Below are 13,567 nucleotides of genomic sequence, written 5' to 3'. Positions count from 1 at the left end.
AATCGTTACTTCCGTTAATACCGGATACTATACTTAGTAGTCCGCTACTATTACCGAGAATTCGTAGAGATAACCTACTACTAGAGCCCCGGTACTTTAAAGACGTAGTAACTTATTCGCTACGAGGATACTTCTACTATACTATGCTTAAGGAACTACAGGAAGTCTAGGGTAAGAGGGTATAGATAGTAGTAGATATTACTAAAGCCTAGTCACTTAACAAAGAGATAATCCCTCTTACCTAGGTCTTTAAGTATAAATTCGATAAACACGGCTACCTTATAAAGGTAAAGGCAAGGATCTGCATACGAGGCGACCTCTAGATAACGACTTAGGATACCTACGCCGCTACCCTAGCCTTCCGTATCTTCTATACCCTTATTACTATCATCTACGCCTTTGATCTCGAGACTAGGTAATATAATATAGTTAATACCTTTCCCCACGTGCTACTAGAAAACGAAACCTTCTATACTCCGCCTAAAGGTATAAAACTTCTATACGACCGAATCCTATAGCTAAAGCGCGCGCTATACGGATTAAAAGAATTACCTACCTTATAGTAGAAGTATTTTTATAGAACACTATAGGACCTCGGCTTAGAAGCTATCCCAGACGCTCCCTACCTTTATACTAACGAATATTTATTCGTTTTCTTCTTCGTTAACGATGTTATTATAGCCTTCTATAAATAATACGAAAAGTTCGCTAACGCCTTTTAGGAAGACCTATTCCAGCGCTATAAGATAAGGATAATAGGAGAAGTCTAGTAGTTCCTTACTCTTCGGATAGTAAGAGATCGCGCTTAGCGACTTTTATAGCTCTCTTAAGAGTTATATATCTCTAGCATTATAGCTCGTTACAACGTTAAGGAAAATCTAAATACGCTAACGCTACTACCGGCTAATAAATAGTTAGTTCTAAACGAGGAGGACTACGCTACGCCGCAGGACGTTTATACGTATTAAAGTAAGATAGGCTCAGCTTAGTTTACAGCCGTTAGCACGCGTACAGATATTACCTACGCTTACTCTTCCCTCTCTACTTATTTAAGCAACCCCTCGCCGCGACACTAGCAGCTCGCTTAGCGCTTGCTCGCCTACCTAGGCGCCACTCGCAAGCTAGCTATCTACTTTCAGGGATATACCCCCGAGCAGGCAGTCTTTACTATTAGCAGTAACGCATCATATAGTAACGACCTAGCCACGCGTCGTAGCCATCAGGGCTTACTAATCACACTATTTAGAGGGCCGGTCGATTAGAAATCCTCTAAACAACCCACAGTTACTACCTTAAGCACTAAGGCAGAGCTCCTTACTCTATCAGACACAGCCAAGCAGTACTATTAGTAGAAGCGTTTCTTCCGAGGAATAGAGTTTAATCCTAGACACCATATTAAAATTCAGTACGATAACAAGCAAACTCTTCGCCTTATAGAAGAAAATATTACTAAGCTTATCACTAAGCTTAGATATATAGATATTTATCATTACTAGCTTCGCTAAGAAGCTTAGGCAGGAAACGTCAGCTTTCGTTAGACTCCGATAGCAGACATAATAGCTAATAGGCTAACTAAATCCCTTCTAAAACAAAGGTACTAAGCCTTTATTAAATAGCTCGGCCTAGTCCCTACGCCTAAATAAGATATAGCAGAAGATAACCACCTTAGATTAACTATTTCTTTATCTACATCAGCCACTATCTTTTTACTATCTTACCTTTCTTAATACTACAGCGTTTATCGCGTACTACCTAAAGCGGCACTACGCGAAGGGGGTATATTAAAGTATACGCAGTTTATATTACTTTTTCTATAGCTTAGTTATTTAGCATAGGGTATAAGAGGACTCCGCCTACCGGGCTCCTAACAAGATTATATCACTCATTACTATTAATTAAAACCCCATTCATTACAACAGCCTCCTAAGGTCAACGTCGTTAAATTTCCAATAACTACCTACCTTAGCTATAACTAAAATATCTTACACGCCGAATAGTTTATAATTTTTATAAAGAGAAGAATTAGATACTGTTACAATTCTCCCTAATAAAGATTAAACCTGTCTAGTAGAATATAGAAACTTTAGAGGAGCTTTTTATCTTATTAATTAAGTAAAAACTAAATATAATAAATTACTAGTAGTGTTTAAATTTTTAGAGAACATGCTAAATTATAGGAGATACCTAGCTATAGAACTTCGTTCTACGAAAATTTTATTTTTCTTTATTAGGAGTATATAGATAAAAGACTGCCTTAGGGTAGCCTAAGAGCTGTATTTCCTATTTTACGTCTAAGCTAAGAAGGGCATGCGACTTACATTCTCTATACTATAGATCTATACTATAATAAGGCTTGATTTCAGCGAGGTGATTATTTAGTTATTCGCCATAATCTCGCCATATATCTCACGTGATCTATTGACCACGGTCGGAACTGCAGCTTGGCGCTAGGTAGTTAGTAAGCGACGCCCGCAGAAGTTTTTCTGTCGTCGAATAGCTACGCGTCCTGGCCTCCTCATTACAGCCAACACGGACCAAAACTTCATTACGAACCTTACAAATGGATTCTGCACCTATTAACAACTCTTGGATATGGCAGTACGCTGTTCTTGTCCTAATAGCGCTTCTTAAGCGCTTCCGACCCCGGAAGGGCAATGTCCTCATGTTGTCCGGCAAGTTTTGTGTCAAGTATGGACCTCACGTATGCCTCGCGGAGGCCTCCACAATGCGTTTTATTGCACAAAAAACCTCCATACCTGTACCAAAGGTGTACTGCGCATTCAAACGGGGCGATTGGACCTACATCGTAATGGAAAAAATCAGCGGAGACATGATTGGGCAAGGATGGGTTCAGCGGAGTGAAGAGTCGAAGGCTAGCATCCTTTTTGAGCTAAAGCGGCTAGTTCAGGAAATGCGAGATATACCTGCATCAGGCCCAGGAGTACATAATGTTGATGGCGGACCACTGTTCGATCCTCGTCTACCGGGGCCTTCTTTGCGGATTGGACCATTTGAGAGCATTCAAGCGTTTCACCAACACTTAAGAGGGGGCTTGCATCCAGATCCAAACTTGGACCCTAAGGTCAATGAGCTTATCGAACTGCAGGATGGGCCATGGCCACCACCTAATTTCACTCACGGCGATCTTAGCAGTCTTAATATTCTTTCTCAGGAAGACAAGATCGTGGGCATCATCGACTGGGAGACTGCCGGGTGGTTTCCTTCGTATTGGGAATATACAACCGCTTGTCAGGTAAATCCGCAAAACAGCTTCTGGAGAGAGGAGATTGATAAATTCTTGGAACCTCTGCCGAAAGAGCTGGCCATGGAGGAGATCCGTCAAAGGTTTTTCGGCGACTTCTGAGTTTATCAAGTCTACTCTACGGAGTCGTTTCCTTGTTCTCAATCAAATCGTACGTTGGTATCTTTCCCATATCGAAATTACCCTGTCCGTCGAATCGATGCTGGTCTTTCTTGCTCTGGACGTATCCCATGGCAGCATTTCGTACCTTACCCCAATCAGTGACGCTAGTACCCAGTGCTTTCTTGTCGGCCGCGAGCGTTTCCAGAACCTCTTTCACCCATCCTACGCAGTTCCAACCTGGTTGACCTTGTCTTATAGGCGTTTTCTGCATGACTTCAAGCAGTCGGTCTCTTTTCTCAACCTTGCCAATCAGCACGCGGACGAGCAGCATGCTTGTCGGTGTGAGAGGCGTGTCTCGTTCCTCGAAAACCCACTCCGACCCGCCTCCTTGCTGGAGTCTTTCCTTTGCGTGGTACCGCATGCCTCTTCCTCCCTCGACTTCCACCTTTGGTCCAACCAGGATAGCCCAATGATATCTAGCATTCGTTAGATATTAGCAGTCCCTCGTGAACGGTTCGTCAGTACTCACGTATCCTCTCTGCCTGGCATTGTCGGACTACCCCCACGGGCATAAAGTGCGATATACAGACGATCTTTGTTTGAGGGCATTTTAACAAGGTTTGGGATAGACAAAAGACTTACAGTGTGGCGGTTTGATTTCAGTTGAGATATGTTTATGTTGTGTTGCCTAGCATAGAACCTCCCTTATATATACAACAAGCTCTTCTCCCCCACTGTTTCCTTTGCCGAAGCTTTTTATAATATCAAATCACATTGAATACATAGCCGCCGCTTGTTGGTGATAAAGCATCTCTCGGGGTGTGAGTACGTCGGATTGGAACGGGCCGCGCAAGGAATAGCGATTCAGAAGCTAAGACATAGACGCCGAGTTTCAATCCGATGCACCTACACCCTTTACAAGTCTTTATTTAGAAAGGAAGGATTCGAAGGAATGAGCACCTAGCCGAGTAAGTGCGCGTCACCTTTTATCACAATCACAATCACTTGCTCATCAGCGGCACAGCAGTGGCGCAGCAGCGCTAACTTGAGCGACCCGACAATAGAACACGTGAGATGTTTTGGAATCTAACAATCTGGTTGGACATGAGATTAGAGGTCTATGTGGGTATGGACTGCGAGGTATAGACACGTAGTGGTAATTGCGGAAATGTGCCGACACTGATGTGACCAGAAGCGTAAGGAATAGTTTGCATAGTGTTAGTAAGAGTGGGTTTAGAGGGATGGTGAGGACGTTACCTGTTTGCGGGCGTGAATACGGATGTTTGTGTGTTGGAGACGCTGCAGGATACGAGTTTGAAGGGCTTTGATGCTGCGTTGTTGAGGGATGGGTGTGTGGCTACGGATGGTGAGGCGGCGAGGTTGCTACGAGCCTACGGAGCGGAGATATAGTAAGGCTTGGGGTTTCTATCATGAGAAGAGCTGTGGCGGGGCGTGGAGAATATTGAGATGTAACGCTGTTGTGGTGGCGTAATCCCCTTCAATTTAGGTCACCTATTTCCAGCACAATCACTTATAAACCGGCACGCCAATGCTCAATCAAATAGATAGTCATGAAATCAGATGCTTTGTACGCAATTCTCTATGAAGAAGATATGTGCATGCATATATATGAATGTATTTATATGAAGGGAGACTCAGCTCCGAAGAGAGAACTGTATCCGTCCAGCGATCAATCGTCGTCCGTCTAGCCATCTATCCGTCCATTACATAGACCCTTCCTCCTCACTCAAGCCCGCGATGCATCACCGATGCCGACAGGTCGAGAGCCAACCCCCTCCAAGCCTTTTCAGACTTAAACGTAGACAGTCGAAGTGACGGCCTCGGTCTTGATGATCGTGGTGGTCGTGACGCTGCCCTGGGCAGGGGCAGAGGTGGCAGCGGGAGCCTCAGCAGACGAAGCGGGCGCCTCAGCGGGGGTCGAGGCAGCGGCAGCAGGGGTGGAAGCAGCAGCAGCGGGGGTGGAGGCAGCGGCGGCGGGGGTAGAGGCACCGGGGGTGGAGGCACCGGCGCTGGAGCCGGAGCCGGAGGAGCCGCTGCCGTTGGCCATGGCGGCCCAGGTCTCGTAGTCGGCCGATTCGGCATCAGCCATGGGCAGGCCGTAGGCACCGAAGCCGGTCTTGTGGTAGGCGAGGACGGCCTCGTCGGCGGACTCGGGGTTCGTGGGGGCGGCGTCAGCAAGAGCCCAGCCAAGAACGGCGCTCTTGGCGTCGGCCTTGAAGGTCGAGGTGTCGCCGACGATGCAGCCCTGGCACAGGAAGGTGTAGGTGAAGTGCGTCTCGTTCTTGGAGGTACCCTCGGCAATGGGGACGAGCTTGGCGTCGCCGGTCAGGGCCTTGGGGTTGGTGTAGGTGGTGGTCTTGCGCAGACTGCCGATGACGTCGTCACCGTTGGGCCAGGCCGCGATCAGGGTCGAGGCCATCATGGACGAGGTCAGGGAGACACCGGCCCAGCCCTCACCGGGGGCGACGATCTGGCCAATGAAGTCCTTGCCAACCGTCTCAGGCACGGCCATGCCGAAGGCATAGCCGGACTTGTCGGTGTACTGGGAGAACTTGATGCCGGTGGTGCTGTCGGTGTAGGGGGCCGTGGCGGCGGAGGCAACGCCAGCAATGGCGGCGACGGAGGTGAAGACGGAACGCATTTTGAAGTTGTTGAGAGAATGTGATGTAGGCGCCGGGCCGAAAGAGTGTGGATATTCAGAAAAGAATGACTGAAAGAGAAAGCGATCGCTGGACTGTGAGCGTGAGGAGGGAAAGAGAAGAGCAGAGCAGCAGCTTGACCTTCCTATATACCTACCCGCCCACTCACAGCATGATTATTACCCAGCGTGGGGCGTAGTATGGCAACGATCCACTCACAGCATGTTTATTGCTCAGCATGGGTCGGAAACGGCCCACCGTCTGCTCCCGGGCTCATCTCACGAGCGTTTCAGCGCAAGCGAGCCCTGCCGCTCCGACCTTACCGCGTCGTCACCCCCGCTCGGCGGCTCGACCCTCCAAACGACTTCTAGAAACAAGCATTGGTCCGTTGGAGTCCACTGCCGATCACCGCCAGCGGATACGGGGTGTGTTGGTTGGGTGGTTGGAGTGTTGTAGACAATCTATTTGCAGTAGCTGAAGTGCTCCTTTCTCTTTTTTTTTTGTTAGGTAACTATTCGTTGGATCAATTGAGGTAGTCGCGATAGTTAGTCACTCATCATGATCGATGGTTGTGTTGTTGGTGTTGCGATTCCAAGTGATGACGGTGGTGGTGGTGGTGGTGGTGGTGGTTGAGAGGGCTGCTGGAAAGAAGGAGGTGCCACTGCCGCCGCTGGGCTGTGCGCGACACCCCTGAAACACGCCCTTAAATTTGCGGGGTACCTGCCCTATTCGCCTTGCTCTCGCGCACGTAATGCGCCCCCTGCGGACCGACCGGCAAACGTCCGTCGTCCGAAACGCTAGGCAAAAGTTTCTATATCCGTCTCTTTTATATCTACAGAATCGCTATAAGAAGTTCATTTATTATCCCTTATATTAACTTACGAGCACTCTTAGACGTCAAGCTTACCTTTATTTAGCAGAGTACTACGTAGTATGTAGTATATCTGCGTGTGGAGCCGTTCATTCCATCGGCAGGCCATCCAAACTCACCGTCAGTCAGCAAGGCCAGCACTCGAGCACGACCCAACATGCGCCCACCGATCAGCCCCTAACCGCTGCCGACAATCTTTGGACTGCCGGATGATGTACTTGCGGAAGGCCCCCTGCTCGAAACACACGCATAACACGTCTCCGGTCCAATCCCAAAAAACTCCGTTGTGCGGTCGCCGCGCCGAATTACCGTTGCTCTTACTGGTCCAGCTCAGCGCTGCCCCAAAAAGCATCGCCACCGCCGCCGAGCTCCCTGGCTCTTTCAATCGAGAAATCCGTCTCGAGTAGACCTGTTGGGGGATCGGTATTTCGCCGCCAATGCGCAAATGTCCCTTAGCCGGCGCTCCTTTTGCTCCTCTGCGCCTCCGCCGCCGCAGCCGAGGTCGCTCGGTTCGTGTCCCTGCCCGCACGCTCAAATCTAAGCCGCGTCTCCATCAGTGTACCAGTCCGGATGCTCTTGGAGCCTTAATCCCGAAGGCCATGCTCATGGCTCTCAGCGGCCAGATTCTCGACAGCCGGGCGTCTGTGCTCGTTGCGGAGATGGCTTCGGGGGCGTCGCGAGGACGTTTTCAGGCTTGACGGTGAGGGCAAAGGGGCGCTGGGCGAAAGCGCACACGTAGGATGCGCGAGGTGTGAGAACATTTGGGTGTGGAGCGATCCGGCGGGAGGGTGTCGAGGTGTCGGTGAGCGCGGCGTCGGTCGCGATGTTGGTTTGTTCTGTCGTGTCCGACCTGAGCGGGCGGGCGGTGAGCGAAGGTCCCAGCGTCCCAGTGCGCAGGCACGTGACAGACCGCGGCGAAGCGGAACAGAGCGGGCCACTCAGAACCGCTTCACTCAACCAACTCCTCCAACCGCCTTACACACTCCATCTGGACATCCGGGCATGCAGGATACCCAATACACCTACAGTGGCTAGTATGTGCTGTCGCTTGGGATTCATAGGCGAAAAGCAATGACAGTATGCGTTGGTCTACTCGACCACTGTAGCCGCTAAAAGTCCCGTCCAACAATTGCCAAATGCAAGCTAAAGAGAGAATCATGATCCATTGGAGATGAGTTACTCTTTGTCTTCTTATGGTCTGTTGTAGGTATCGAAATGGGCTTCCGTCGGCGTCGATGGGGCTTTGGACGACGCGCTCACGACGTATGGAGGTACGGATTACGCGGTCACAGATACCTTGTCGCAATCTTTCCCCAAACAACGACGATGCAGAAAGCTGCAAGTCTTATCCGATGGCCACGTTGACCATGCATAGCCGCCGGGAAATACGTAAGCAGAGCTGCTTCATAGCTGGAACTGGAATTCTCAGCCTCGTTCTGCATTGTCTCCGTCATTTGCTACGGCTCTGCTTGTACGTTCCTATCTCCTGCCCTGTCGCAAGATGGCTGCCACCGTAGATCCCGAAACTCTCTCGGATGGCAAGCTTCAGCCATGTCAAGAATACCGATCTCTTGATTCGACTATTACGAGTGCCGAAGCGGCGCGTCGGCTGAATTTTCGTTTTAAAAACCACTCAAAGCCTGTGACAAAGTTCTCGGACCAAGCCATCTGTGAGATCTCGAACCTGCTGAGAATCTTGGAACTACCCTCGGCCAGCCCGAGACTGTACATCGTTCTGCGTTCCATAGGGCACCCGAAGGCTCTCGATTTCTTCACGGAGAAGGGAATCACAGACTTCTGATTTCCGTTCCAGACCAGGTTCTCACTTGCTACCCTCGATAAAGCAATTCTTTCGTTTTTCCTTCGAAAAGCAGCGGATCCAAAGCTAAAGGATTCTAGAGGAAGGACCGCCTTGCATATGGCAGCTTCAGAATCCAACTCTCACGCAATCAAGCTCCTTATTAATGCAGGAGCAGACGTCAATGCGAGAACATCTAAAGAGACGGGCATGGAGGCTCCAATCCATTTGGCGATGTTCGCAAAAGATGTTCTTTGCGTTCAGAAACTCGTCAGTGCTTGAGCTGACATAAATCTCGAAACAGCCAAAGGGCACACGCCACTTACGATAGCAGTAGGAAACCTCCAACCATTCCCAGCCACTACATGCTGCTGCTTATTGTGGTCAGGCTGTTTATAGTGGCCAGGCTATTTGTGTTGATCTACTCCTCTCAGGCGGTGCGACTGTTGACGTGGAATGCAAAGACGGATATACCCCCTTCAGGGCGCTGCTAAAAATGGCCATACCAGGGTAGTAAAAGCTTTGCTCGACCATGGAGCTTCAATGGAAAATAAAGGAGGCGAACATGAATACACCCCCCTCGTGGATGCCGCCTACAACGGCCATTTGGTTACAGTCAAGCTTTTATGCAATCGCGGAGCCATTTTAACAGAAAGGGTTATAGATGTAAGTGGGGCAATTCAGCACTCCACTCTGCAGCCTCAAACGGCTCTGAGCCTGTCGTCTGCTACCTCCTTGAGCTTGGAGCAAGCGTTGATGCACGAAACAACGCCGGCGAAACAGCTCTCCACATGGCAGCGTGGAGAGGAAACTTTGAGGCCACGACAGTCCTCTTGAGTTACGGTGCTGGGCCGGCTTCAATGAATAATAGAGCAACTCCGTTGGACTTCGCCATTGCTGCAAAGAATACCGAGATTGTGGAATTACTCTAAGATTACCTCACTCAGACAGCATGAGAATGAGGTTGATTGCGGATTCAAGACAATTCGTCTGATATTTTCTATCGTCTATGCCCAGTGCTAATTTGTAAAAAGGCAGAAAATAGCAACAAAGGAATCATCCAACTAGCTACAACAAACGCCATCCTCTTCGAAAGACGTTGCACCAACTTCATCTTTTCGACCCCACATCCGCTTCACTCTTCTACTTTGCCAGCCAGGCCTGTACTCTATAGGATCACCAATCCGGCAGCCACAAGAGAAGGACCAACGTGGACGAGCTGAACCCTACCGGGAAGAAGAAATGAAGAACACACAAAAGGCCAGCCACAGGCCACAAGGACTCGAACCTGGCTAGCCACCTCGCCACGGTGGACCTTGCATGCAACACCAAGAAAGTTGCCGACAAATCGCGCACGTAGTCGTCGAGCGCGCAGCGAGCCTTCGGGCAGACGAAGCGGAGGCACGCTGGCGGAAACGTCGCTCTCGATCGCGCCCAACACGACAGGCACGTGGAACGGCCACCGCCTGAGGCGCTGTGTCACATTAAATGTCTGCAGCGCCGTTTTGGAGGTGTGGTAGAAGCCTGAAACCGACAGCAACGACGCATTCACAACGGCGTCTCGCCACAGCAATCAACAGCAGCGCGAATGCTTGCGTGATGGCGGAGATGCCCTGGACGTTGATGGTGAGCATGGGCTTGGCCTTCCGAGGGTCGTCATCCGGAACGGACGGGAATGCACAGGGCATCTGTTGATTGGGGTATATAAGATAATTTTGCAAAAAATATAAGCACATACGACCACAGGTCATAGAATACTGGGCATCCCGTCCGCTCTGCCATACATAAGCTATGAACCGGCTGATTAGTAGTTAGGTGGGTGACCACTAGCGAATCCCAGCTGTTGTATGTTTTTGCTTTTTGGATTTTGTTCTTCGGTTGTTGTTTTGCGTAGTAAGTTTATCACGGTGGGTGGTATTCGCCGTGAGCTGGTGTTGTGAGCCACTATAGCCGTATGATTGTTGTGCCGGCTAGACTTTGGTTGAGTTAGAGTCGGTGCCGCATTGAAAAAAGTTTATAATCAGATCTTTTACATCTATTCTTTTGGATCTTTTTTTAAATATTGTCGAAGATCTAAAAAGTTTCGTAGTGTCAGCCAGGATCACTCGGATAACTCTCGTTTTTTCAGCCTTATTACAGTTAGTTGTTACACTACAGCCTTACCCCTTACACCACACGTTTATCCACTGCAAGGGAATAAGGATCTTAAAGAGAAAACGTATTCTTTTAGATAGCAGCATATAAACCTCCATAGGTAGTAGTAATTTAGGAGGACAAGCGGCGTCCAATTCCTCGCGCCCAGCTTCACACGTAGTAACTCCGTTGATATTTCAGTGCATCGCGGGCACATTTTTCTATAAAAGATGGGACTATTTATAAGAGATATTGACTAAAGGCCAATCCAGTTATTGCGAGAATCTGTGGCAACATTGCAGAAAGCATAAAAAACGGAATAGAAGCATTTTGCAGATCGTTAGGATGCCTAGACAGCCAGCAGATAAGGAAGATGTATGTCAAACCCATCGTGAACAAATAATAAACCACTACAAAAAGAAAAGATACAGCGTAGTTAGCTTGAAGTCCCCATACGTCTAGGCCCCTGTTTGGGTTCAATGCCAGGTCGCTCCGCTTCTGGGGGATAAAACTCAAAGCCTCTTGTTTTTCAGGGGCGATCTTGAAACAGTAATGCAAAATATCTCGAAAGGATGCATTACATTGACTGTCACAGGCTGTGAGATAGGCTTTGAACTTTTCTTGGTCAATTGGGGGATTTTTCCCAGGGCGGGGTTGATAGTTGTAATCTATGTGCTTATTACCGCTATTATCCGGTAGACTTTCGCCGACGCAACGGGAAAGTTCGCGTGAGTCTACGATTTCGAACTGCGGGCAGGCTGTTAGTGTTGGTAGAATAGTGTGATATTCTCATGATTACCTTGACAAATTTGCAAAAGCTGAAACGAAAAGGTGAAAAACAGCGTTTAATCCAACCGAAATGTATTTTGTGTCTCTTTTTCAGTTCAGTGAAAAGATCACCATCGCTGGTATGGTCGTAAATTTTTATGAATTCGAGCATGTGAATTGCTCCGGAAACTGGGATTCCAAAGATGAGCAAGTTGGTATTGCTAATTGGGGAATTCTGTGGAACGCCTGGCATTTGCCATGGGGCTTGTGGTGGATCTATAGGGTTGTTACCCTCTGGTATAGCGTTGGAGTTTCTTTGAGTGGTTCGATTGTCGCTCGGCGTTGAAGAAGATGGATGAGCAGGCGGTGGTGTGGGTTGCTTTTGTGCGTTTGATGCCCCAGGTCCATTTTCAATTTTTCTTAGAAGTGGTTCAAGCAAAAAGGGAGCTACCCATCTTGCAAATTGGAGACGGTGCTGTATTTCAACGTTGCAACAATAGCAATCTTGTGGATAGTCAGGCATCATCTTTATGATCTCTCTGACAGAACTAGCGTATTCTAGGGATACAAAGGTGTTCATTGGATAATTGTAGAGCTATAAAAGTTAACATCTAAACTTGAGCATGATTGAGTTTCCATTCACATACTTTCCATTTTAATCGCTCGGTTCCAAGTGTTATTTCATGTAGTCGTGGAGCTAGCGGCCACCAATCCCATTGAAGTTTGGTGCGGTCCTCAATGAACGCTTTGATTTTGTCTGCCCGAGAAATTTCTTTGGTGGAAGAAATGCTGATGAATTTTTTGGGGACCGTTTCAAAAATCTCACGAAGCGACGCCGGTAAGGACAAGAGCCTGACGTCCAGTAGAAGTGTTTTGAATGGAGCTCCTCGTTGGAAAAAGTCTTTTGCGGCGTTGAAGTTAGAGAAATCAACATCGTAATCAATATCTTCACCGCTACTAGACTCGTTGTCAAGCTCTTGATCGCTGGCCTCCTTCAATGGTTCTTGCAGGATATTTTCTTTGGAATAACTGCCAGGGATACCTTGAAGCCATCTACCAATGACATTTTGTTCCACTCTTTGTTTTGTTTTAGAGCTCTCTCCTTCGAAATCCTCATCTGGAGCGAATATACGCTCTACAATACCTTCTGCTATGCGGATCTGGTTCGAACGTCTTCCCAGGAAAACAGTTGCTTCCCGTTCAAATTTGTTTTGTGCTCGAACCAATAAGTTTCGATAGTATGTCTTGAGGATTCTGCGATAATTTCGAATGAAGCGTTCTTCCCCCATCCTTTCGATGGCCTCTGTTGACACTGATCATATTTTCGTGCTCCACAAGAAGATTCGTAAGTTGTTTGATGGCATAAATCTCTGTACGGGGCCTTCGTGTATTGGTTTGTGATTGGTTATCAGAGTCGTCGGATTTGAGCGATCTGATGTCTTCGTCTCGTCCATCCGGAGGGGCTGGTGGTTCATACTTTTCTGAGGATAACAGCGATGGGGCAACTGCGCTTTCGACATCCATGCTCGTCAAGGCAGTTTCGTGAGAATTGGATTCGGAAAACACTCGTTTTGAGACATAGCTGACGCTGGAACTAGAATATGAGTTGACGGGAGCAAGAGCGATCATAGAATCGACTTGCGGATCTACAGCCGGATTGAGATTTATCGGCTGTTCATATGTTGTCTGCTGTGGCGGTAAGTTTGTGGAGGTGTGCTCGTCTTCAGCATGGACGCCCCCCAAAACTCGTTCGTAGACTTTATCCAGTGTTGAAGACAATTCAGTAAGAGCTTTCCGTGTAGAGATAATATCAGGGCACCTTTCGAGCGTATCAAGCTGAAGTGAAACCCATCGAAACCTGACTTAGGTTAATGTGAAGCTGGGCGCGAGGAATTAGACGCCGCTTGTCCTCCTAGATTACTGCTACCTATAGAGGTATATATGCTGCTATCTAAAAGAACACGTTTCTTGTT

The 13,567-nt window shown here is 48.3% G+C and overlaps 6 protein-coding genes across 6 annotated transcripts in view, besides 1 other annotated feature; 2 read left to right on the top strand and 4 right to left on the bottom strand.

Annotated features, from left to right (window-relative positions):
- Positions 1-2,560: 2,560 nt before the first annotated feature.
- On the top strand, positions 2,561-3,364 carry K452DRAFT_235979 (uncharacterized protein; the record flags this gene model as incomplete). The annotated part of the gene is made up of 1 exon (XM_033537473.1): positions 2,561-3,364. One exon carries the CDS (start codon positions 2,561-2,563, stop codon positions 3,362-3,364), a length of 804 nt encoding a protein of 267 aa, XP_033393093.1.
- Positions 3,314-3,803, bottom strand: K452DRAFT_291630 (uncharacterized protein). Its single transcript, XM_033541215.1, has one exon. The coding sequence runs from the start codon at positions 3,783-3,785 to the stop codon at positions 3,381-3,383; it is 405 nt and encodes a 134-aa protein (XP_033393092.1). The 5' UTR covers positions 3,786-3,803; the 3' UTR covers positions 3,314-3,380.
- Positions 3,804-4,934: 1,131 nt separating this feature from the next.
- Positions 4,935-6,212, bottom strand: K452DRAFT_291627 (iron reductase domain protein). The gene has a single exon (XM_033541214.1). It carries the CDS (start codon positions 6,024-6,026, stop codon positions 5,178-5,180), a length of 849 nt encoding a protein of 282 aa, XP_033393091.1. The 5' UTR covers positions 6,027-6,212; the 3' UTR covers positions 4,935-5,177.
- A 2,532-nt stretch (positions 6,213-8,744) lies between these two features.
- On the top strand, positions 8,745-9,544 carry K452DRAFT_204832 (uncharacterized protein; the record flags this gene model as incomplete). Its single annotated transcript, XM_033536089.1, has 2 exons — positions 8,745-8,942; positions 9,410-9,544. Coding segments are annotated over 2 exons (333 nt in total), but the record flags the coding sequence as incomplete, so codon positions are not given.
- An 805-nt stretch (positions 9,545-10,349) lies between these two features.
- Positions 10,350-10,583: a sequence feature (Protein overlapping with rRNA (K452DRAFT_235944, KAF2137372.1) was converted to a misc_feature.).
- Positions 10,584-11,066: 483 nt separating this feature from the next.
- K452DRAFT_235962 (uncharacterized protein) lies at positions 11,067-12,382 on the bottom strand (the record flags this gene model as incomplete). The annotated part of the gene is made up of 3 exons (XM_033537471.1): positions 11,067-11,573; positions 11,626-12,189; positions 12,242-12,382. Coding segments are annotated over 3 exons (1,212 nt in total), but the record flags the coding sequence as incomplete, so codon positions are not given.
- A 412-nt stretch (positions 12,383-12,794) lies between these two features.
- Positions 12,795-13,567, bottom strand: part of K452DRAFT_278598 (uncharacterized protein) — a gene marked incomplete at its 3' end in the record, with an annotated part of 7,637 nt that continues 6,864 nt past the window's right edge. The window contains exon 4 of the mRNA XM_033539373.1: positions 12,795-13,452. Within this exon, the coding sequence (XP_033393088.1) occupies positions 12,795-13,452 (658 nt within the window). The remainder of the gene's footprint in view (positions 13,453-13,567) is intronic.

This window comes from Aplosporella prunicola, assembly GCF_010093885.1.
Source record: "Aplosporella prunicola CBS 121167 unplaced genomic scaffold K452scaffold_30, whole genome shotgun sequence".
Classification (NCBI taxonomy): Eukaryota; Fungi; Ascomycota; class Dothideomycetes; order Botryosphaeriales; family Aplosporellaceae; genus Aplosporella; species Aplosporella prunicola.
The sequence above is the reverse complement of the archived record's forward strand: the minus strand, read 5'-3'. Positions and strand labels throughout refer to the sequence as shown.